At 39.4% G+C, this 22,501-nt stretch overlaps 1 protein-coding gene across 10 annotated transcripts in view; it reads right to left on the bottom strand.

Moving 5' to 3' along the window:
* The window catches only part of CLASP2 (cytoplasmic linker associated protein 2), a 146,641-nt gene that overhangs the window by 96,997 nt on the left and 27,143 nt on the right, over positions 1–22,501 (bottom strand). For 8 of the 10 annotated variants that reach the window (XM_059472711.1, XM_059472721.1, XM_059472728.1 and 5 more), the window contains exons 4-7: positions 19,770–19,861; positions 19,371–19,446; positions 17,815–17,912; positions 10,703–10,773 (exon numbers count right to left, since the gene is read on the bottom strand). In XM_059472711.1, coding sequence (XP_059328694.1) covers positions 10,703–10,773; positions 17,815–17,912; positions 19,371–19,446; positions 19,770–19,861 — 337 coding nt within the window. Of the gene's footprint in view, positions 1–5,897; positions 5,935–10,702; positions 10,774–17,814; positions 17,913–19,370; positions 19,447–19,769; positions 19,862–20,505; positions 20,576–22,501 lie in introns of those variants that run through there. The other 2 variants (XM_059472775.1, XM_059472785.1) reach the window with 2 other exon arrangements.

Raw genomic sequence — 22,501 nt, 5'->3', positions numbered from 1 at the left:
TTTTCAGCTTAAAGCCATTCACTATGCCTTAGTAAAACATCCCTCTCCAGCTTTTCTGTAGGCCCCCTTTAGGCACAGGAAGGTGCTGTGAGGTCTCCCTGGAGCCTCCTCTGCTCAGGGCTGAACAATCCCAACTCTCTCAGCCTGTCTTCACAGCAGGGGTGCCTCAGCCCTCTGATCATCTTTGTGGCCTCCTGTGAACTCACTGGACAGAGATCACCTCCCTTGCCCTGCTAACCACTCTGCTTTTGATACAGCCCAGGACAGAACTGGGTATGGGGCTGCAAGCCCACACTGCCAACTCATGTCCAGCCTCTCATCCACCAGCGCCCCAGAAGTTAAAACTCACACCAGATCTGGAAAATCTGACGTGCTTGGTATATGGCTAGCCAGCTTTAGCAGCTGCCATTTCTCTGATTTTGTGGGAGCATGATGCAACTCCTAAATAATATACAGAGATTGTTCCCACACAGTGTTTCTAATGAGTTTGTAAAAATCAACTTGGCAATGCTAAGAAATTTTAAACAAAAACAACCTACACAGAAATGTAGCAAGTTTGACCTTTAAGTTCAATAGCCACTGCGTAAGTTCATTGACCAAAGGACTTTTATCAGGTCAACAAACAAAACAATCCATAATGATAAAAGGATTTTTTGTCAAATAGAGATCTACTCATGCTCATTGCTTAGGCAATCATGGAACACCATGCAGCTCCTGACATCTAATGAAAGCAAAAATATCTAATTTGAATAAAGTAAGGTTTTTCTGCAGGCTCTTAAGAGCTATGCTCCTCAACTTCAGTCCTTCTCACCTTTCCTCAGGCTCCAACTATCCAGAAGTTTGAGGGCTTTTAAGTGTTTCTCAGTTGAACAGAAGAATTTTCACATCAATTAAATACACATGAAGAGGTACCAGAGAGATTCTGGTACCATGAAAATCTTGTTGTCTACACTCCATATAGCTGGGAAATTCCTGTGAGTTTTGAATTGTGGTTACTTCTTGTAAGAGTCTACATACACAGCTGGTTTTCAAAAGGCATTTTCAAGTTATCAACTGCTCTTTCCAGCTGTTGCTATGAAAGTGCATTTTGATGAACGAGCTGGGCAAAGAAAGCAGACAAAATCCAAACCACAAGTCTTTAAAACTAAGATGATTTAAAAATACAATACACAGAATGGAATTTCTGATTCAAGTCAATACTACAGGACACCCTTCACCTCTGAAGGCATTTCAGACACTGAAATGATCCAAACGTAGCTTACTTGCTCATCAGTATTTATGAAAAATAACATGTAACAGTAACGAAATATTCCTAGTATTTCATAGATAACAAAGACGAAAATAAACCCTGCAAGGCAAATATCCAACCAGTCAAGTGGAAGATTCGTGCAACATCTATGAAAGGAAACCCTTAGTAGGCCTTAAATTTCTCCTGTGGCTGTTCACAATTTTAATGGGTTTTTTTTATTTGGTTTTTTCCCCCCCAAAATGTACTTTAAGAAATAATTAAAATAAACAACTCCCCACCAAACAACCACCAAACAATAATCAAAAACATGCAGATATAATGGAAAACACCAAAATAAATTTTTTCATTATGTAACTTGTTCTTAAAAGCTAATAAAAACTTACTCCAGCACTCTAGATAACCAACACTTTTGGGTGATAGATTAAACATATCTGAAATCTTTTTAGTGAACTTATGTTTCATGTTTAATGAAAACAACAACAATCACCACTACCCACAAAATTCTTTGACATTTTGAAAATGTCAGTGAGAAGCAGGAAGACAAAACTTGTAGTTATTACCCTAGAGTATATGAAAAAATCAGATGCTCTTATCATTCTAGAAGCTATGCTGGTTTTGAGAAAACAACTGTGTCTGTCATATGTTGCAGCTGTTTTTCAAATTAAAAATGCTCTGAGTTGCACCTTGAATTCTTCCTTGAATTCTTTTTTTTCTATTCACACCACTCTTGAACCTTGCTGTATTCATCCGTTCTCTCTCTCCATCTTTTCATACAGCCCTTGGCTTGTTTACACATTCCCTCCCTCTCCCACTCAGCTGCTACACTTTCCCACTGTTCTTTTACTGCTATTAGTAACAGTGCTTGCACTCTACAGACAAAACACAGCTCAGAATCCATGGTAATCACTGGGAGTAGCATATGACCTTGCTGTGAAAAGAAGCTTTGCACTGGTTTGGAACAGAAATCACACTCAGCTCACGGTATCTTGCTCTCTCAGGCACAGCCATGTCCCAAACCACATCCCAAACTATGTGCCCACCAACTGCTAATAACAAAGGAGTGGTGGGAAGCAACTACAGGAAAAGGACTGGATAGTCCTTCCATAGTCCAGGAAAAGGACACCATACCACTTCAGGTGTGGTCAGCGTGGTCAAGAAAACACAGGCCCAAACAAGAACAGAAAAGGGAATAAGTGATACACTTCTATCCCACACAAAAACTTCTGCTACTCTTTATATTCCCACCCCCAGGAGACAGCTCTGAATGGTACAAAGCACCACAGTTACTGTCTGGCCAATTTCTAGGCCAGTGCAGCAATTGCTTTATTATCAGCATTCACAGGACTCTGTTGGTTTAAAAAGTCTCCTACCAGAGGATAAGAAAAATCAGAAATACACCTCAGAAATCCACCTGCACTAAAATAACATATATTTTAAATCAAGCTAATGTCTCAAACATCACTGTAGCTTCTGTGCCTTTAATATGTCCAATCCCTTTTTGAGTCAAAAGTAAAATATTAAAGCTGTGCAGCACCCACACTTCACAGAAACTAGTTAATCAGATTAAAGACTTAGGAAGACAGCCTTCCCTCAGAAGAACATCAGGGAATGGAAGATAATTGTTCTCATGCTTTAGGACCATGCATAGATTAATCAAGTATTTTGAAAGAAGACAAAGCACAAAATTTGATTTGCAGATGCAGTAAGACAGAAGGATAATTTCTATTTATAAACCAGTCACATATGCTTTATCACCTAAAATGTGACAAGTGCTTCAAGTCATGAAACATCATTACACGGTATGCCATTTACATAAAAATACACTAATAAATAAAGAAGTGCTTATTCATTGTATGATACAAAACAGTATACTTAGTATACACTAGTGCAACAAATGTGTGTACCAAGTATGTCCTCTTACAAAGCTGATTATATGCTTTTAGACAGCCCTCAAATACCTTATGTCTGGTACTGCAATATGTTTAGTAGATCTTAAGAAAACCTATGTCTGATCTTCCCTATAAGGCCATTTGTAGTTTTAGGCAGATAATTTCGTCCTTATCCTAATTACCTTGCTCAACTAGGATCAAGGGAGTCCCTCACCTATGAAATCACAGGTAACACAGCACGGACTGCCAAAAAGGTGAGGAAACACCAGTGGAAGCTGCTGGACTACAAGCCCTGGAGAGAGCGCACGACGCGATGTGCACACGGCGACTCCGGCCGCCACCTCCTCAGCAGCCTAATCTGGTTACCAAGGGATAATGGCAGAGATGCATTATCCTCCCCAAGGAACACGGCAACCAGAGCGAGGAACAGCCCCTGGCTGGCTTTCCTCAGCAGCCTCCACAACTTGCACGGCAATCCCAGACCTGCACTCACACCAGTATGTGAAATGCCTTTGAGGTTGAGGCAGCGCGTGCTCTCCCACTGGCACACGCTCACTACAGAAGTTACGGTCCATTTGTTTGCTGGGCCACAAGCACTGGATTATTTTTTTCCCCCCTCCACATTCTTCCAACAATAGCTTGGAGAGCTTGAGACAGTTAACATGGGGGCAAACAGAAAATCTGGTTCTTCCCTTTAATCTTCACTTGAGAAATCAGATTAAGATTCAACTGCTAAGCATCATGCTTTATTTACATTTCTGCTTGTGCTCAAGAAAACGGGAAAAAAATCCAGAAAGTTCCCATAAGCCAACATCTTGCATTCAAGATAAAACTCACATTACCACTTCTAAATAGCATTTCCAAACATAATCTGCAATTCTGTAATACATCCAGACTGATTAAGTGAGCAAACCAAATAAAACAAGTAAAAAAATCTGCTCTCTGGAATATCTGCACAATGCCTTCAGCCGAGTCTCACAAATATTAAGTTAAACATACATACTGGCCACAACAAAGTGACATTTTGCAGAGAAAAGACATTTCTCAAAGGTTGCAGAATCACTAACCTTAAAACATTTTCTTCTATGTTGCATATATTAGGAGGATATACAGAATATTTGCAAAACAAAAGACCGCAGCCAAACCATCGTTAAATTTAGAAAAAAAGATTAAGAAGTTTTCTTAACAGTAACTAAGGTTTTGTTTTCCCTTGCAGTTTCATAACACAACATCAGAAGACTGAATTCCTTGTAAATGTGGTAAGCAGTAGTTTTAAGAGAGACCAACGGCTACATAATCATCCTACACACTGTTAATTGTATCTGGCATTATTGCTCAAAGCTCCTACACAGAATGTCAGCTGACTGCCTGAACAGTACTTTGTTCTTAGTGCCTTTGTTAATGACGAATTAAATTATACAGAAGAGAGCTCCACAACCACCCTCACTTTATAAACCTTGGCCATTACAGAATGACAAAAATCCTACAGCTTTGCCTAGAGAACACAGCTATTTCTTAACATGCTACAACTTGTATTCTTAACCTGCAAGTTACCACAATTCATGTTTACACCATGGAGAACTGTGTTGCCTCACAGGAAGGAAACAAAGATGAAGAAAAACATTTACAAGAAAAAAAAAAATCTCAGCAAGAGTGAGCTTGGTACTTATTCAGTTCTACAGAGACCACGACTTCTCTTGGACCTTGCAAATGACAAAAATACAAACATCAGGGAACCACCTACATTTTTTCTGGACTTACAGTCCAGACATAATTTCACTGCTCTGGTCACAATCATTATCTCTTTTGGTCTCTGACATTTGAAAGAACTAAGTGTAAAACACACATTTCAAGCTGTCTCAATAAAGAGTCTTCCCCAGGACTCTTACAACTACTGTTTCAGCAAATTCAGATAAAAAATTTAATCTTAATCTGTGATCTTTATAAACCATCTTCTTTATGCAAATCTGCATACATTGTCACTTGTGAAAGCACAGCCATCCTACCTCATCCCTAAACTTGCTGCAAGTCCAATGAATGTGCCTCAAGTCTCTCTAAAAATAATAAAGCATATATAGAAAGTCATCAAGGTATTAAGCTCAGAGAACTTGGCTGACATGCAAACCCAAGGGTGTCCTAAAGATAAAACTTAAGTCTAGTTTTTAACGAAAACACAACCATATAGTCTGTACCGCTTTACTGACCTACTTTCCATTGGTTTGTGTAACAATACACTGTGCAGCGAAGGAAACGTAGTAACATCCCATGTCTTTATTAAATATGCATCCCCAGATCTAGCAGCAAGGCTCTTATTTTATGGCTATGCCGAATAAGTAAGAATTTCTTCACACAACAGGGCAGGTTAACATCCGCTTGTTTACAGAGCAGTATAGTAAATTCTGCCTCATCTTGCAGAGGTGGCCAACCCAAGTAACACCGAGGCGAGAGGGGTAAACACAACGCCAACATAAAAATGCACAGCGGAATCGGCCAGAGTAGTAAATAATTGAGATCACGGGCCATCCCAGAGACCCAGGCACGGTTAAAATTCCAAGAAGGGCTGGAGCTGCCACGCTCGGTGCCCGGTACCCTCCGGCTGCCGCACGCAGCATCCATCGCCCATTGCCCGGCTCGGGCGGAAGCCGAGCCCGCCAGCCCGCGATACCAACCTGCCATACCGAGCTCCCCGGGCCGCCCGGGCTGCCCAGAGCCCCCGCGGCCCCGCGCCGCTCCCCAAGGGCACGGCGCTCCCCACTCACCGTCCCCCACAGCCATCATGCCCGCCGGTGCCGCGGGAGGGCGGGCGCGGCGGGTCCCGGCCGGATCCCCGCCGGATTCCTGCCGGCTCCCTGCCGCTGCAGCCGCCGCCTCGCTTCAAAATAGCAGTCCCGCCTTGCGAGGGAGCCTCCGCGCCGGCCCGGCCCCGGCCCGGCCCCCCGGGCGCTCCGCCCCCGCCGTCACGGCCCGCCGCGGCCCCCGCCGCCGCCGGGGACAGCCCACAGCCCCGGGGACAGCCCACAGCCCCGCGGGAAGCTCTGCCCCCCGCCACCGCCACGGAACGCGAAACCAGAGGAGGAGAAGGAGGCTCGGTAAAGGACGAGCGCTCTGCGGAACAGAGATCAAGCAAAACGCCACGTAACACGAAATGAAACAAAACAATAAAGACACAGGAAGGAGGAAGGGGTTCCGTTGAAGAAAGCTGCTGCCTCTTTCTTTGAGTTTTCGGGAGACTTCTCCGGAAATCCCCCCCGCACCTTTGAAAGAGAAACTGCTTCCAAAGCATGTGTGCAACACACGCTGGGAGCATCAGTGACAGCCTGCCCAGACCTGAGCTGCTGATCAGAATTTGTACCTGATCAGTTTGTACCTGAATGTGCCTTTTGGGTGACATGCTGAGGGTAAAGAGTGCAATCCAAAGTGATAAAAAAAAAAAAAAAAATAGTAGCAAGTAAGTAGTACCAATTTACGTAGTCTTGCCAAAAGAAAAGTTTAAAACTCAGGCAGACTGGAGCATATGCTGCTGCACAGAGCATGAGAACTACGCATTTGCAAGTAGCCAGACACAGTTCCTTGTAGTGACAATCCAAAAGCTCAGTCAAATTCCTTAAAACCAGTGGAAGTACAGCCTGATGAGGCCCTTTTCTTGCAAATGGGCTTGAACTGACCAGTACACTTCATTGGTCAGTAGATTTTCCTATTTAAAATGATAAGCCATCAGGAAGAGCAGTTGAAATGGAAAATGATGTGATTACATTTTGACCGCTTGCACTGAGCACACCAAAGGAATACATGCAGCTCAAAACCTCTATAAAATAATCACAGCAACTATCACCAGTATTCCCAAATGATATATATTCATGTTGTGCTGCACTGGTGAGCTCTATTAACAGTATGTCGTCACTGTCTCCATAGTAACTATATTTCCAAATAGAAAACAGCAAAGGGAAATAAAAAACAATAGTGTAATGTGGAAAAACAGATACACACTCCTGCTATGGATTTTTATTTGCCCTTTTTTGTCTAGGAGAACACATATTTCAGCTGCGTCTTTATCACACATAAAACAGCTCCCTACACCATGATGCTAACATCACATACCCTACCTGTCATATTTTGTGTTTGTAAAGCCAGTCCTTTGAGGCATTAAATATTAAAATGGAAAAAGTGCACAGGTTGAATAGAGATGAACAATTTATCTTCAGCCCAATCATTCTGCTGAGTGCAGCAGGGAGCTCAGTATTAATAGTTTCCCTACTTTTGTTTTAATTCCCTGTCTCAAAAATGACACTACTATCTGATACAGGAGTCTGCTTGAATTCTCTTAAAGAAAATAGTATTTACAAATCTCAGGCAGCAGAAACAAGTGCTTTTGTAGTGCTGAGATTGGCTGCCAGTTCTGTTTCCATAGAAATGAACATTCACTTGCTGAAAAATGGTGGTGGGGGGGTGCTTTAAAGAATCTTCTCCAGTTTGGAAGGCTACATATAGTTCTGGTGGAGTGAAAGGGCAAAACTAGCAGCACGTGTAAGATATTGCTTAACAGGCAAACATCCTGATATGATTCTTTTAATACACATCATTAAGAATGTAAACAAATCCCAAGGTTTGCATAGCAGCTCATTCATTCACGTAATTGACATTAAAGAAATTATCTCTGATTTTACTATACACATCTTAGAGTAAAAAGTAAAAAAAATCAAGGGTCAGCTGGAGAGGCAAGCTAGTAGTGGGATATTATTTAAGGCTGTAAGCACTCTCATCAAGCAAAAGCACCAAGATTCCTACCCAGTTCCCTTGTTAGACATGGCACCTCCTCATGTGTTGGCTTTTGAAACTCCTTGTTACATCCCACCCCAATTATTCCATCCATACATGTTTGAATGTGCCTTCCACCTTGTCTACCCTCAAAGAGGATCTGTCAGTCCCTAACAGTAACTCATTCTCCCCCTGCTCTTTACCATTCCATCAGAGACCAGATTCAATAAAGGAAAGAGGCAACATAAGAGTGAAGGGACTGTTCTCACTAGATCCCCTCCAGCACACTGAAAAAGTAAGATATTACATCTACCAGTGTGCTCAGATGGCAGGAAGGAGACCGTTTCCTGTCTGCCTGTATTTCTCCCACATACCTAAGCACACCAACATGATCTCTTTTAAAACTCTCAAGTATTAGATCAGTATTTTTTTAAATATATATTTGTTTTGACTATCAATAAAGTATGGAAAACATTTTTGTAATCAGGTTGTTAAAAACTGCAAGCTTTGACTCTTTATTCCTTTTTTTCTTCCTAAGTACATGCTGGATAAAAAGACTGAACAACTGACGTTAGTATTATTTGATGAGAGAATCCTCAGTCACATCTCTGGATTCTCAGAAACTAGGTCAACACACCAAATATTCACTACCACAGCAGTGCAACTCAGGGCTATGAAGAAGATGACATCTTCTGAGGTTGTATTAACAAGTTCCTCCCTATCCATCACACACTGAACAGAACCACCATCAGTACAGTCACCCTACTTGGGACAGTAACTCCACCTGGCAAAAAGCCACTCCTTTTGCTATTAAGAAGCCCCACTATGGAGTTTAATGATATTAAAGCCAGATGAAGTGGTTTTGTACTTTCCACCCTGCCTCTGCCTCCCCATTTGGGAAAGACAACCCTATTTCCCCCCCCCCCCCCCCCCCACCATCCCAAACCCTACTACAAAATATACAAAGCACCAAAAAAAAAAAAATCCTCAACACTGTAACAGATGTATTTAGTCACTAAAATTTGGTCTTTATCCAGAGATGTTTGATAAAGCCCCTGAAAGAAAAGTTGGAACCAAGGCCACAGGAATTCAACAGTAACTTTAAATCTACACGTGCAAGCAGTAAATACAAATTGTCCTTCAGAGAATAATGAAGCACAAAGCCAAGATAAAGCACTAACAATGGAAGAATACCTTTCAATAACATTGAAAAAGTGCCTAGATGGAAGCAACAGATGAACTAGGTTCAAGCAAAAATACTGAAACCAATGTATTTAGAGGGATTCTGTCATTTATGGTACCAAAATAGAATCACAGTAACTTTTGCATAGAAATTGCTACCTACAAGACAAAATACATGGTTTATACTGTCATAGATCAGCATCAATATCTGTGTTTTGCACATGAGATAAAAATAGGTTCAAAATAAACTCTCTTAAATGGAGACAAAAAGGAGAGAAGTGTTATATAAACTACTCCAGCAACATGGTATATATATATCTATATATTTAAATAATTTCAATGCTTATATTCCTCTTTGTGACTTTCTCTGTTTTCCTGAGAACTACTGACAGAAAAAATACCCATGTAAAATGCATCTCTGAATCTCTCAAACCTCTGAAACCTACGCAGCTGTATTAATATTAAATGCAAAAGATAATGGTTCACCCTTTCATAATGAGTAAGTTTACAATATAACAGAACATAAACATTTACATTTTATGTAAAACATTCTTACCCAAATTAGAATGCTGTGGGTTTAAAAAAATATATAAATTTTTGCAAATCAATTTTTAAGTGTTCAAGAATAGCAATGTTTTATTTCAAAGCAAAATGCAGCATGGAAACTCTTGCTATGTCAAAGAAAAGGTTACAAAACCACTTTCCTTTGAACCTAGAGTCACTTCTGTTTTCACACTAACAAGAAAAGGGTGAGAAAATTTCAAATGAAAAAAGTATATTTGAGTACATTAAGGAATTATATACATTCCTCAAAATATTTCTACTCTTGAACAACTACACTTTTTAGATACAGCAGACCATAATCAACATAGTTACTTTCAAAGACAAATTAATATGAAGAAACACTTCCTAATAAAACAAGATCTATTGATTCCTCGCAGAAGACAATGAGGCTTCCAAAACTGACTATGCTAATGCCACTGCCTCCTTTGTTTTGCTGTTATGTAACACTTTTTTCATAATTTACAGTTCTAAATTAAATTTTCATACTAAAATTACGGTAGCAATAAAGCAGTAAGAAGCAACAGGGATTTTCTGCATAACTGGTTGTCTTTTCCTGAAATACACCAAAATAAGGAGCTCAAGCTCAAAGAAGTTTTAACTTCAACAATTGTCTTTGAATGCTGCAGTCTCCTATTTCTGTAATTTTAAACTCCCTGTATTATAAGTCATGATACATAATTTTAACAGAGAAAGTATCAAACACACCCATCACTAAAGTACATTTTTCTCTTAGAAACATACTAAGGATAAAGGTTCATCTGATCTTTTTTCCCATACATGAACACTTTGCAGCATTCTTCTATCCTCTGCTGAGCACATCTGTAACTCATTAAATATTCCCTGCTTGTTTCCATGCAGTTTCAACACCTTTTCCAATTGTATTCTGACCACAATCCAGCAAATACTTCCAAGTAAAGTGCACAAGCTCGTTTCATCAAGTGTCTCATTTTCTTAGCATTTACATGTTGCTATTCCTCCATCTCACATTGATAATGCTAGTATTTAAATACTTATCTTGCATTAATCTAAAACTGATTATAAATATATGATCTTTCATACTCACCACTGACGTTACTTAAAATCATATTGTCAGAGTTTCTTATTTCATCAAATTTTGCAAAGATTGTTTGCAACCTATAAAGAACAAAAACAACAAAGGATTTTTAAATGTCTGAAATCCCACTGGCTACTGGTAAAAACAGAAATTAGTTTATTAGCATATAAAGCAGCAATGCAAAATATACAAGAGATTAAGTGTATGAAGAAACAATTCCTAAAGGATTTCTCTTTAGCTGAGCGTCTTCACAGAAACGCATAGAAAACAAAGTAAACTTAGCAAAGAACAAAACTTTAGTACAGTTATTAGCATGATTAAAAATAACCTTCTATAGTTCAGGTTCAGTAATAGCACATATTGGGTACATATAGTCTATATATATATTTATTCATACTCAACAATAAAAGGTTACAATTTGAACTATGGAATGTTCAGTACAAGAAAAAAAAAGAATTTAATTTGTTCTAAGACTATTAATAATTTTCTTCAAAAGTTTTTGTTCCACAAAATTTCCTCAGCTTGGTTATGAAAAGAGCTCTGTGCTAGCTAGCACTTCCACAGGGAAAAAAATGCCAAACAACAAGACTTTCTTCTAAACTTAAGATACCCTAAACACTTAGATGTGTCCAACCCACACACCACTGATTTTAACTGTCACAATAGAGAACACACTGTAAATGCTGTGCTACATGTAAACAGCAAACAGACAAATAAAATTCAGGATAAACCAAATCACAAAACTCCACAATCCTACATTTGCAATCTAGTCCCACAGGGCAAAAAATGGTGTTCAATCAAGAAAGCTGGCAAAACACTTCAACAGCGCTTTCTCATCACTTCTGCAGAAAACTCAATAAAAGCAGTGGAAGTATCTCCCAGAAAAATGTGTCCCACACATTAACAATAGATTTGCACTGACACTGTTCAGCTGCAAACAATTGAGAATATTTTCTTGTATTCCTCCAAAGACTTCTCTGAATTTTAGACTACTTGGTATATGGTAAGATGTAACATGCACATGGGATTTTTAGCTCCAGGACTATCAGGACTGAATCCTGATTTTAAATGAACAAAGTTATGAACTACAAATCACATGACAACCTGCAGGTCTCTGAACAGGTACAGTTCAGCTACATCAGAAGAACCAGAGACTATACTACCCAATTCAAAATTTGCACTGATAGGCTGTCTTTACAATTCACAATCCAAACTGTTGTACGACAAAACAAGAAAAATAGGTAAGAACTACACCTGGGTATGAAAATTCTCACAAGGAGAAAAGTCAAGGACACATGAAGATTTCACTTCAGCATTTCATTTTACTTCACACACCACTTTTATGCAATGATCCATGCAGAGAGGCAGTGCACTTAGCCTACATTCTCTGAGACTTGCATATCCCTTTCACTCACTGGGACCTCATTTACCCAATAAATCTCATCCTAATAAACCTCATTACCTAATCATGAAGTATGTGATAAAAAAATGAAACGCAGACAGACAACAGCATAAAAAATTGGAGCCCTATCCCCACTGCGCCCCCTTTCCAACAATTTGGGACTCTCAGGATGCATTATTTTTACTTTCCAAATACTTCAAAGCAATATGCTACAGAGCAAATTTGTCCTGGACTTAGTAAGCCCACAATCAGAACTATACAGATCTCCACAAAAAGGCTTACCCTACTGCAAGGATCTGAAACAACACAACCAAAAACCCTCTTAATCATTAAAGTCAATAACCCCTACCATCTCAACTTGTCTCAAAACCAGATGCAGCTCAGTAGTAGTTTGCCTAAGCTTTCCCTAGCACACTCACCAGCTTGTGTCTGGAACCTATTATCCCCTCTCCCTTTTGCACCACCATTGCATTTCCAACCAGTGCTGCCACAGCAAAATGAAACGGCAGCAATTCACAAATGTCACTGCTCTACTATTAAACTTCAAGTTTTGAAAAGATCAATTTTGCAAACCAAATGCAGTATATACTGAAATGGGGTTTTCTGCACTTGGACTTGAAAAAGTAAAACTTTTGAAATGAAATGTTTTTGGGGTACTGGAATTTAGTAATGACACATGAAATGCCATTAACATGCTATGTGCTTTCAACTGTAGGAAGCGAGGAGTTCACACGAGAATCAATAGCTGTAACAATGCATTAGGCCATCTTGCTTTCATAACAAGAAGTTAATGTGTTTGCCTCATATGTTTGTGTTTATCAGGGATTGCTGTGAGTTCCTCTCAACAGTGCTGGATTCCATAGCAAACACTGCATTAGCAGTTCACCTAGTGAATAAGAAAGACTTAACAGTATATCTGAAAGGCTCAAACTGTCATCCCAAGAGAAACTAAGTATGACTAGAGAGATAAACAGATTTGCCTTAAAATTTCACTTTGATTTTTACATCCTGTAAAGCTGATGTTATCCACTTGGCACAAATATTTTAGAGAATTCAAAAGAAAAAAAAATTTCCTGCTCTTTTGAACTTTGTTTTCAAAAATGCTTTCCTGAGTATTTTAAACAGAAGCTAAAAGCAAAATGCTTCCTTGTAAATATTTTACAATAATATACATGTTGCCTCTCATTCTGGGCAAAATATTTGATAAAGTATTAACTATAAACAATTTTAAAAAATGTGTTTGTCAGCAGTGGATGCTACATTGTCAGTGTTGCAGGCTGGAGAACAACACACAGTACTGCCACTCCTCACACTTTCAAAGCATGTCGTTATGACCAGAGACACACTCTGCAGTATTTGTCATAATTGCAACAACAACAGAAGAGCCCATTATAACACAGCTGTCAACATGGTAAAGCACTACTGCAGAACCAACCCTCTCTTTAGAAAAGCTTACAGGATCTGTAACTACTACTTTGCAAAGTCTCTCACAACAAGTTTGTCCCTCCCTCTCCTCCCACTCTGCTCTTCTTACTACCTTCTTCTATTTCTTCACAGGGTGACAAGCAGCAAGGCAGTATGGGCTAGAGTCTCTAAAATTATTGCAACCACCATCAATTTAATAATGTTTACAGGAGGTTCAGCTCCTGGCAAAAGAGAGCCTGCCAAGAGGAGTCCAAGAAATTCTACAGGGCTGGATGAAGACCAGTTTTACTGGCAATAAGGAATGTTTTTGAGAAGGGAAGCATTATTACTCCTTCAGCTCATATCTGCAAGCCCAACTCTGGATGTGGCAATCAAAATCAACCACTGAAGTCACCACAAGTCACTGGTGGACAGAAATACTATCTCCTTTTCCCAAATAGTCATAGACAGGTCTTCCTCAACTTCTCATATAGATGGGAAAATTCCCATTGACAAAAACCACAAGTTTGGGACAGCAGGTATTTCTGCATGGGCTGTCAGTGAATAAATGAAGGAATGCATGAAGTTGTAGCACTTTAAATGGGGGCTCCTGGCAACCTGCCAAACCCTCTCCTCCAGCAGGTGACAGGATGGGCAACAGGAGGAATGCACACGTACCTTGCTAGGACACAGCTTGAGCTGACATGCACACATGGAAACATGGATGCTTCCAGAGAATGTGCACAACACTTCACACTGAAAAGCTGTTTTTCAAGACAATGCTTGATGCAGTTCAGCTGCTCATATGATGAGCAGAGGGGCAAACCTAAAAGTGTGGACCTTAGTGAAGAGGCAAAGGGGGGTACCTAAAAGTGTGGACCTTTTGGTGAAGAGGCAAAAGAGCACCACTCCCCTATCAACAGCAGAAGGATAAAGAAGAAGAAGAATGGATGGTGAACTAGTCTGTTGTTTATGTCCAAACTGAGTCTAAAGCAGGAAATAACCCATATCAAACTTTGCAGTTGTTTCTCCATATTTCCCCTTTCTAAGGGAAAAAAAAAAAAAAAAAGATCTTGAAGACATGTGTCCACATCTGGACACACAGATGGATCTCATCTACAGCTTGAACTAGACAGATAAGTAGAATGTGCATACCACATAAAATGTGGTATTCAGAAACGCATACTGCAATATTCTTCAACATTTTAGGAAATGAAGTTTGGCCCTAGACATGGGAACTAAACAAATGACTGGTTTTTTGCATTTCTGTTTCTCAAGCAACAGTGGGGAAATTTGTCAGATGAATTCCTCAATGATAAAAGCTTTTAACACTCAGACTAAGTAACTGCTATCCAGAGCCACGTATACTATTTCCATTCAGGGAAGATCAGCCACACAGATTCCATACTGCAAAACATTCAGTTTGGCCCATAGACAACAAAACCTCTTCAGTATTTTTGGCTCACTGAGCAATAAATAAACATCCATTTTCACTATTCACAAATATATTAGCACTACTGCTTTCAGGTCTGACACCAAAGACTGTCAAACCTCTCTGGCAGCAATTATAACAAAAGGGAAAACAACATCCAAATTTCCAACCACTGACTTTACACTGATTTTTCTGGAAAAAGAAAGTGCTTCAAGCAAAAAAGCATAATAATAATCTGAGATTTCTAAGTTAAAAAATAACAAATAGAAAGAGGAACTCACTGATTTTATTTATAAACAAACTCACCAATTAATCTCAGTAAAGAAGAGAAATGCACTGAACAAAAATAAATAGTAAATAAGTAAAATTGAACTACAAAAGTAAGATCCCATATTTTATTCATTACTTAGATTCTGACAGGTCCAGTAAAGCCCTGCAGAAAATCCAGTGTTTTCCACAAAGGCAAACCCTACCAGGTGCAGATTAGAAAACCTTTTAAGCCTACTATTATTAAAGTACTAACTGTATTTGGCTTTATACAGACACAACATGTATATGCCATTTGCATATTTAAGGAAGTTGAACAATTTCTCAAAACAATGCTTGATTAACTTTCCTGCCTTCCTTTCAGCAGACAGGAGCTCTTATTTTCCAGTGCTCTAGGATGGAGTGCATTCAAGCAGCAACACACAGCTCTGTAATGTGTAATTTGTTATGCAAACAAAACAAGCCTACATTCTATTGATTCATGTGTGCACCAAACACTAAAGTAATAGATTTTTCTGCTAATATTTATGTTTACATGTAATTTTTAATGCACTGAGTTACAGCAAAGGAGCTGCAATGCAGTTCTTTAAGGCTGAACTCAACAACTGAAAGCAGCCGTGTCTGAACTACAGATTATCTGTAATACTTAAAACCCTTAAAACCAACCCAGACACACACACATGAACACAGATTCCCCTCAAAATAATAATGATACTCTACATCAAAGGGTTTTTTCCCCACAGATCATAGCTCCTGCATAACCACTTTTATGGTTATGAAAATTTTACTGCATCTAAGCAAAGGGAAAACCTCTGACAGGCACGGGGGAAGAAACGTCTTAAATGAGGTCTGCCTCTGAAGGAACAACAGTCTGAGCTACCACAGAGCTAATCTGTCTTTCCTGAGCTTTGTCAAACGCCTTCTTAGTTGTGTGAAGGAGTAAGACAGGACTACAGGAACTCTGCTTTCTGTCAGGGATGGATGGGACAGAGAGCAGCAGTCTCATGTTTAACTCAGGCAAATCCTAACTCCCTCCTTTATCCCAACCTGAAAACTACTGCAGAGGACACAGCACTGACACTCAGCTCATGTACTATTTAACAATAGTCCTGACTGTCAGGTGCAAAACTGTTAGAGATTTAGTGGCAACAACCCATTTAACATGCACCAAGTAGAGCCTTGCTTCTTTATGTAAATGCAAATTATACAACCATGCTTGCTTTCAGATCAGGGGGAATTTTGTATTCAGCTGATTCAGACAGTAGAAACAACAACTTGGCACCTACTGCAACTAAATTAGAAGCTGTTGATTGTCCTGAGGATACAAAGCACCTATGGTGTTTAATCCTATTTGGATCCCAAGATGTACTCAGCTTGTATCACATGGAATTGAAAATGGTGAGGAACTTACAGTCAGACCCAACATTCCTTGCAAAAAGGCTGTGATATCTGCACTCTTTTATTCTCTGTTCCAAAACATGTCCAAGGCCCTATCTTAATGCAAGGAAGATCTTCTTGGATATGTTCCACTTATTTGACAGGAAACTTAATTTTTTAAATTGTAGTAATATGGTCTAACTTCTGTGGTAACCATTTAACCCACTACTAGTCTAAAAACAAGACTATCATTAAATAGAAGAGAATGTGTGCAACTTCTCATTCTCATAGGCAGGGTAAACTTGTGTCTCAACTCTGCCTGGAAAGAGAAACAATAAATTCAACACCCTTCTTCCATGGCCCTTCTTCTTTCATAGAACCATAGAATGGTTTTGGATCATCCAGTTCCAACCCCTCCGTCATGGGCTGGGATAACCTTTCATTAGACAAGGCTACTCAAAGCCCCATCCAGTCTCACCTTGAACACTGCCAGGGACAGGGCAGTCACAGCTTCTCTGGGCAGCCAGTTCCAGTGTCTCACTATCCTCACAGAAAAGAATTCCTAATATCAAACCTAAACCTATTCTCTTCCAGTTTAAAGCCCTTGACGCTGGTCCTATCACATCCTTGTAACAAGTTCCTCTCCAGCTCTCCTTACACCCTCTTCAGGTGCTAGAAAGTGCTCTGAAGTCTCCTAAGAACCTTCTCTTAGGAGAGTTAAGTTTTAGCTCTTAGTTTAGTTTCTTAGATGGGTCTGATAAGGCACTCATCTGATACTCTCTCTGAAACCAAGCAGTAGACATATTCAGCTTTATCAAAAAGAAGTGAGATGAAGGTGATGGTAAAGTGGTAGGCTAATATCTAAGGGGTTAACACATTTTAGGAAGTATAAATTGTCTTAACAAGGAATTTTAAAGATTTTATGGAATAAACAGTCTTTCTCACTAAGTGAAATTTCAAGCTCTGTCTAGCTTTCTTAATTAATCAAAGGTAGAAACAAAATGTTTTGTTTCATATGAATTATTATAATACTAATAATAATAACAAATTTTCTTTCATATAAACTAATCAACACAGTCAGAAACTCTAGTAACATCATACTGAAAGGCAAAACTAACTAGAATATAAAATAAAAATTACAGTAATTTAAAAACAGCATTTTTAGTGAGTTTAAAGTTCCGATAAAAAACAGTAAAACATAAATGGCTCAGAATTACAAAATCAGAACAGCTAGCTCACCTTCCAGGAGGAATTCCTCTTTTTGTGAGATCTATTCGTACTTTCTCTCCCACATGTCTATAAACCTCTACAATGGCTAGTATGGCAGCATCTCTCACCTGTGAACAGTTTAAATTGTTAATTTCAGGGTTATAGAAACCAAAACAACATTTGCTGACAGGCCACTCATCTTACAGTTTCTATGGCCCTGTATGCCAATTCAGTTGAAACAGTGAGGGTGAAAAGGAAATAGAACTGTTATATCAAGATGGCATTTGTTCCAAGTTAGAGAGCATGTCCAGATGGTAAAAAATCCTAGAAATAACAGCTTTAGAGGGAATTTCTGGATCTGACATAAGAATAGCATTTGTGGAAAAAATGTGCTTTATCTAGGACTCGCTCACAGCAGGAAATTCTTTCAAAAGTTAGCTCCTGCACTCAGTCTTGACATTTCATCTCGTTTCCATCTGTTTTGACACACAGCAAGGTCCTTCTGGAAGACTAAGACTGCCCACAAGAGTGGACCAAAGTGATCAGCATTTTCTTTATTTATTTCAACTGGAATCAAGTGGCATGACATCAGCACAAGAAAGGGAATAGGGCAGGACACTGAAAAGGGAAAGAACAGGGGAAAGGAGATAGAGTGCCTCTTCAAAAATTTTAAACCATGGCCATCACAATAAAAACTGTCAAAAATGCATTTTAGTAAATGCCATTATTTGCTATAAATAAGGTCTGGAATTCATTTAGCATTATTCTTTGCAGCAGTTCAAAATGAACATAAAATTGCTCTAGCAAGATGTGAACTACATCTTTACTAATGATCAGCAAACAGGACAAATTCTCAACAGAATTTCTATACAACAGAACAGTGTTATGCAGCACAGGGGAGATAAGAACTTTGCTGCATTCAGAAATTAAGCATAAAGACCAATCCTGTTTAAAAGTCCATCTCCTACCAATGTTATCTTCTCCCTTGCTGTATTCATAGTCTTTTCCCTCAAACACAACTTCAGATAAATCAAGATATTTTAACCATTTCCACTGGAAGATTTTCTGAGATTCAGACGTCACCATTATGAACTACTTCCTGATTTTCACTGCAGATGTTTTTGCTTACTTTAATGACAGTCCTTGCATGTTCTTAAATGCCATTTGGTTTCCAACTGGATAATTACACATAATGTTAACTCCAGCAAATTTGGCAAACTAGCACAGGTTTCACGTAAGGGCTGCTTCTAGAGGTAGCTTTTTGTGTCAATAGCTTATTTTTATTTCTTTCCTTCAACATGCTCTGTAAGAAACAATTACTTTCAGCAATTACTAGTTTCAACTTCTGAAGACAAAACTAAAGGGACCAGTATATCATGATACTGCTGCCTTTGCAACTCTACTTTCATCTTCTTAATGGATTGATTAAGAAGAAATTTGGTTTATTTTTTCTCATGGTAGAAAATAATGATCTGCTGCACACAAGGACTCTTATCAGCTTTTCTTTGAATGCTTACATTTATTTTGCTTTCACTGCTCTGTCAAAGTATAGTTGTTCAAGGCCCAGAAAGTACTGAAATCCTTACCTGACTGTTGGAGTCACCAAATGCTATACACAGATGTGGTACCAACTTGCTGAGGATTAATGGTTGTGCACCGTAACTAAAAAAAAAAAGAAGAGTGTTTTTAAGAAAAAATCGGAAAATAATTTTTGCAGAAGTGAACTTTTGGCTTAGATTTTATAGAATACAAACTGACATCAATCAAGCTCTGTCTCTCTCTTACTAGTCCTTTATCTACTTTTAAATAAGATAAAATTTCTGTAACTTTAGTCTTTCTTTCAGAAAGCCCGCTACTTAAGTAGTTCGATTTTTCCTATATATTAATTTAATTGAAGCAGACTCCCTAAAGGATTACTTTCAGAGAAAAATGACATTCAGAAGAAGGATAGAACCATTACATCTCCATAGAAACAAAAAGCTTACATGTTTAAGGTAGCAACAAGACACAAACACACTCCTTCTCGGGATCGGTAATTCTTGTGTTTAAAACCAACAGCAAGGCGTTCCCAAATGTACTATAAAAGCAGAAATAATGGTCTTTAATTACCAGGAGCACAATACAACATAATTCTATTCCATATAATTACATTCATAATAGTTGCAAAAAAAATAACAGAAGGCAGGTCCACTGGAAAAGTGATAAAATTAACTTATGAAATGCACAATATGGAACACAACACAGATTAATTCTACACCAAAACCAATTCCTAAAAAAAAGTCATTCAGCAATCTAGCTGAGTATTTTCCTTGTTTAACAAACAGCTCTTAAAACATACAGAATTGTTACAGTCAATGCACACAAAACAAACATTAACATTACAAACTACTGACTCAAGCAGAAGTTACTATATTCTTTTTGCTTCATATTCTGTTTCCCTGCCAGAATTTCCTCACATCCATTTTAGCTTGTCCTTACCCCTACTCCTGCTCACTTCTCCCTTACTTTTGCTTTAGATCTATTTCCTCATTTTTTGATTTTCTTGCCCCCTCGTTCTAATTCCTGTGCTTCCATTTTTGCTGCGCTTTCGGTTCTCCTCTCCGCGCTGCTGCCGCTTCCTGTGGTAGGATCCCCGGGCTCGCTGCACCCTCGCTCACCTCCCTGCGCACTCGTTTTCCTCTGCCCGCCCTGGCTCTCTGCCTGCTGCCTTTACCCCGTTACCTTTCCATCTCCTGGCCGTGCTCTAGCCGTGTATCAGGGTGCTGGAAGCACCAAGGTGGAGAAGAGGAGCTCGGGGATTCTCCCTGGGAGCAGCTGCACGGGCTCAGGCTGCAGCTCGGCCCAGCTGCAGCGCTGCCATTGCAGCCCGGCCAGCATCCGGGCAGCGTTGCCTAGCGATGGATGGCTGCACACTGCCAGGAGCTGCACACTTTGCAGCCCAGGCACCTCCCTCCCGCCAACTGCACCCCGGAGTGCTGCAACTGCAACCTGTAATGACGCCACACAAAGCTGCTAAAATGTATTACATGCTAATTATTGCAATCGGCTTGCTGGAAAAAAAATAAAGCCTTCACAAACAGCTGCTGATCAACAGAAACAGAGCGCAAGAGCAGGGAATATGCACCCTCTTTATTAATGAGGTAGCACGCTTCGGAGCAGACATAAAATTTTCCAATTAGAGCCCTGCTTGATAATTTTGTCCCATCTGTGGTTTTTTGTTTGTTTGTTTTATACTTCATTGCATTTAGAGAGAACAAACCTTAGACGAGCAGGATACGGCTTGCCAAAACTGCATAGCTTAAAAACAAAGAACAGGGTTTTACGGAAGAAAACATCCTTCCAATTAACCCACTGTCATGGACAAACGTGGGAAAAAGGAAATCTCCTTGCTAGATGTATAAAAATACAGGTGGAGAGGGAACTGCTGACTACTGAAATAAGCAAAGCAGACCAAAGAGAAATTTCATCTTTCATTGAATTATCCCTTAAGAGCTAAATTTTTTTAAGCAGAGAAATTCAAATGGCTGCTTAGAAATTTTAACGTTCAAAAGTTCCTAGTAAGAGTTGATATTAAGCTCTCTTAGCCCCTTTCATGCACATTTATACCACCTATATTTTTATGCTTTCCTGCCCATAAACAGCTACATCTAGTTCTTGCTCATAAAAGAAACAAAAACCCCCCAAACATCTAAAACAAGTAAAGGGATTTAATGACATGACAAATTAAGTATTATTCAACAATATGCTAGAAGAGGGAAGGTGAGTTGAGTAGAAAGAAATTTACAGGACTTAATCTTCAAACAATTATTCCACTCAGCTCTTCTAAAGGGATGCTTCAGTCTGCAGCAGAGAGCCTAAAGCTCTGTATTTCAGTGTTGGAGGCACAGGAAAGACTCTGCTGTTTTGGTCCCTGCTGTGAGGATGATTGATGTTTTTCATCCAAATTTGTAATGACCCATAGGCTTTCCTGAGAGCAGACAACCAAAGCCAGGCTTCTCCCACTCTGGGGGAGCTACCAGGAGAGCCAGACCTTGTCTGACAGACACATGGTCTTCCTTGGACCCCACAAACCTCATATGCTTTCTGACAGAGAGTCATCTCCACAGGGGGTGGAAACTTCCTTCCATCACCTCTATGTACAGCCTAAGAACTCTGCACAAAGATGGACCAACAATGTAAAACTTTCCTGACAAGGGTTTAGCACAAAGCAACTACCATCAATTTCTTTATCAGCAATTGAAGGTATCTTCAAGGTGCTTTGCTGTGCACTTGTCCAAATGCTGTTGCTGTGGAGGTGCTGGTCTGTATGCCAGGTATTTGGGAGCATCTTGGGCACAGTAACATGTCATTTATGAACTACTGGCACTTTGACACAAAAAAATACTACCAGGTCTTTTGGTCAACGATTATGACTGACACTGCAGCTTGTGAACAGATAAAGGAATGTCTTTGTGGATGATATTAGTAGACCCTGATGCCTAAATCCCAACCAGACCTGTAGCCAAAGGGAAATAAACATGTTCTACAATAGCCAACATGCCACATGTTTTATCAGACAAACAAAGCAACTGACAATAATTTTCTCACTCTAGCTAAAGTCCACAACATCTTACTCACTGCACACAAACATTCAAACTTGAATCTATGAATAAACAAAACCAGGAATTAGCACATACAAAACCCCATTTTTTTTTTTTCTTATTAACATCTAGAATTA

This window comes from Ammospiza nelsoni, chromosome 1 (assembly GCF_027579445.1).
Source record: "Ammospiza nelsoni isolate bAmmNel1 chromosome 1, bAmmNel1.pri, whole genome shotgun sequence".
NCBI classification, from domain to species: Eukaryota; Metazoa; Chordata; class Aves; order Passeriformes; family Passerellidae; genus Ammospiza; species Ammospiza nelsoni.
This window is presented reverse-complemented; position numbering and strand designations above follow the sequence as displayed.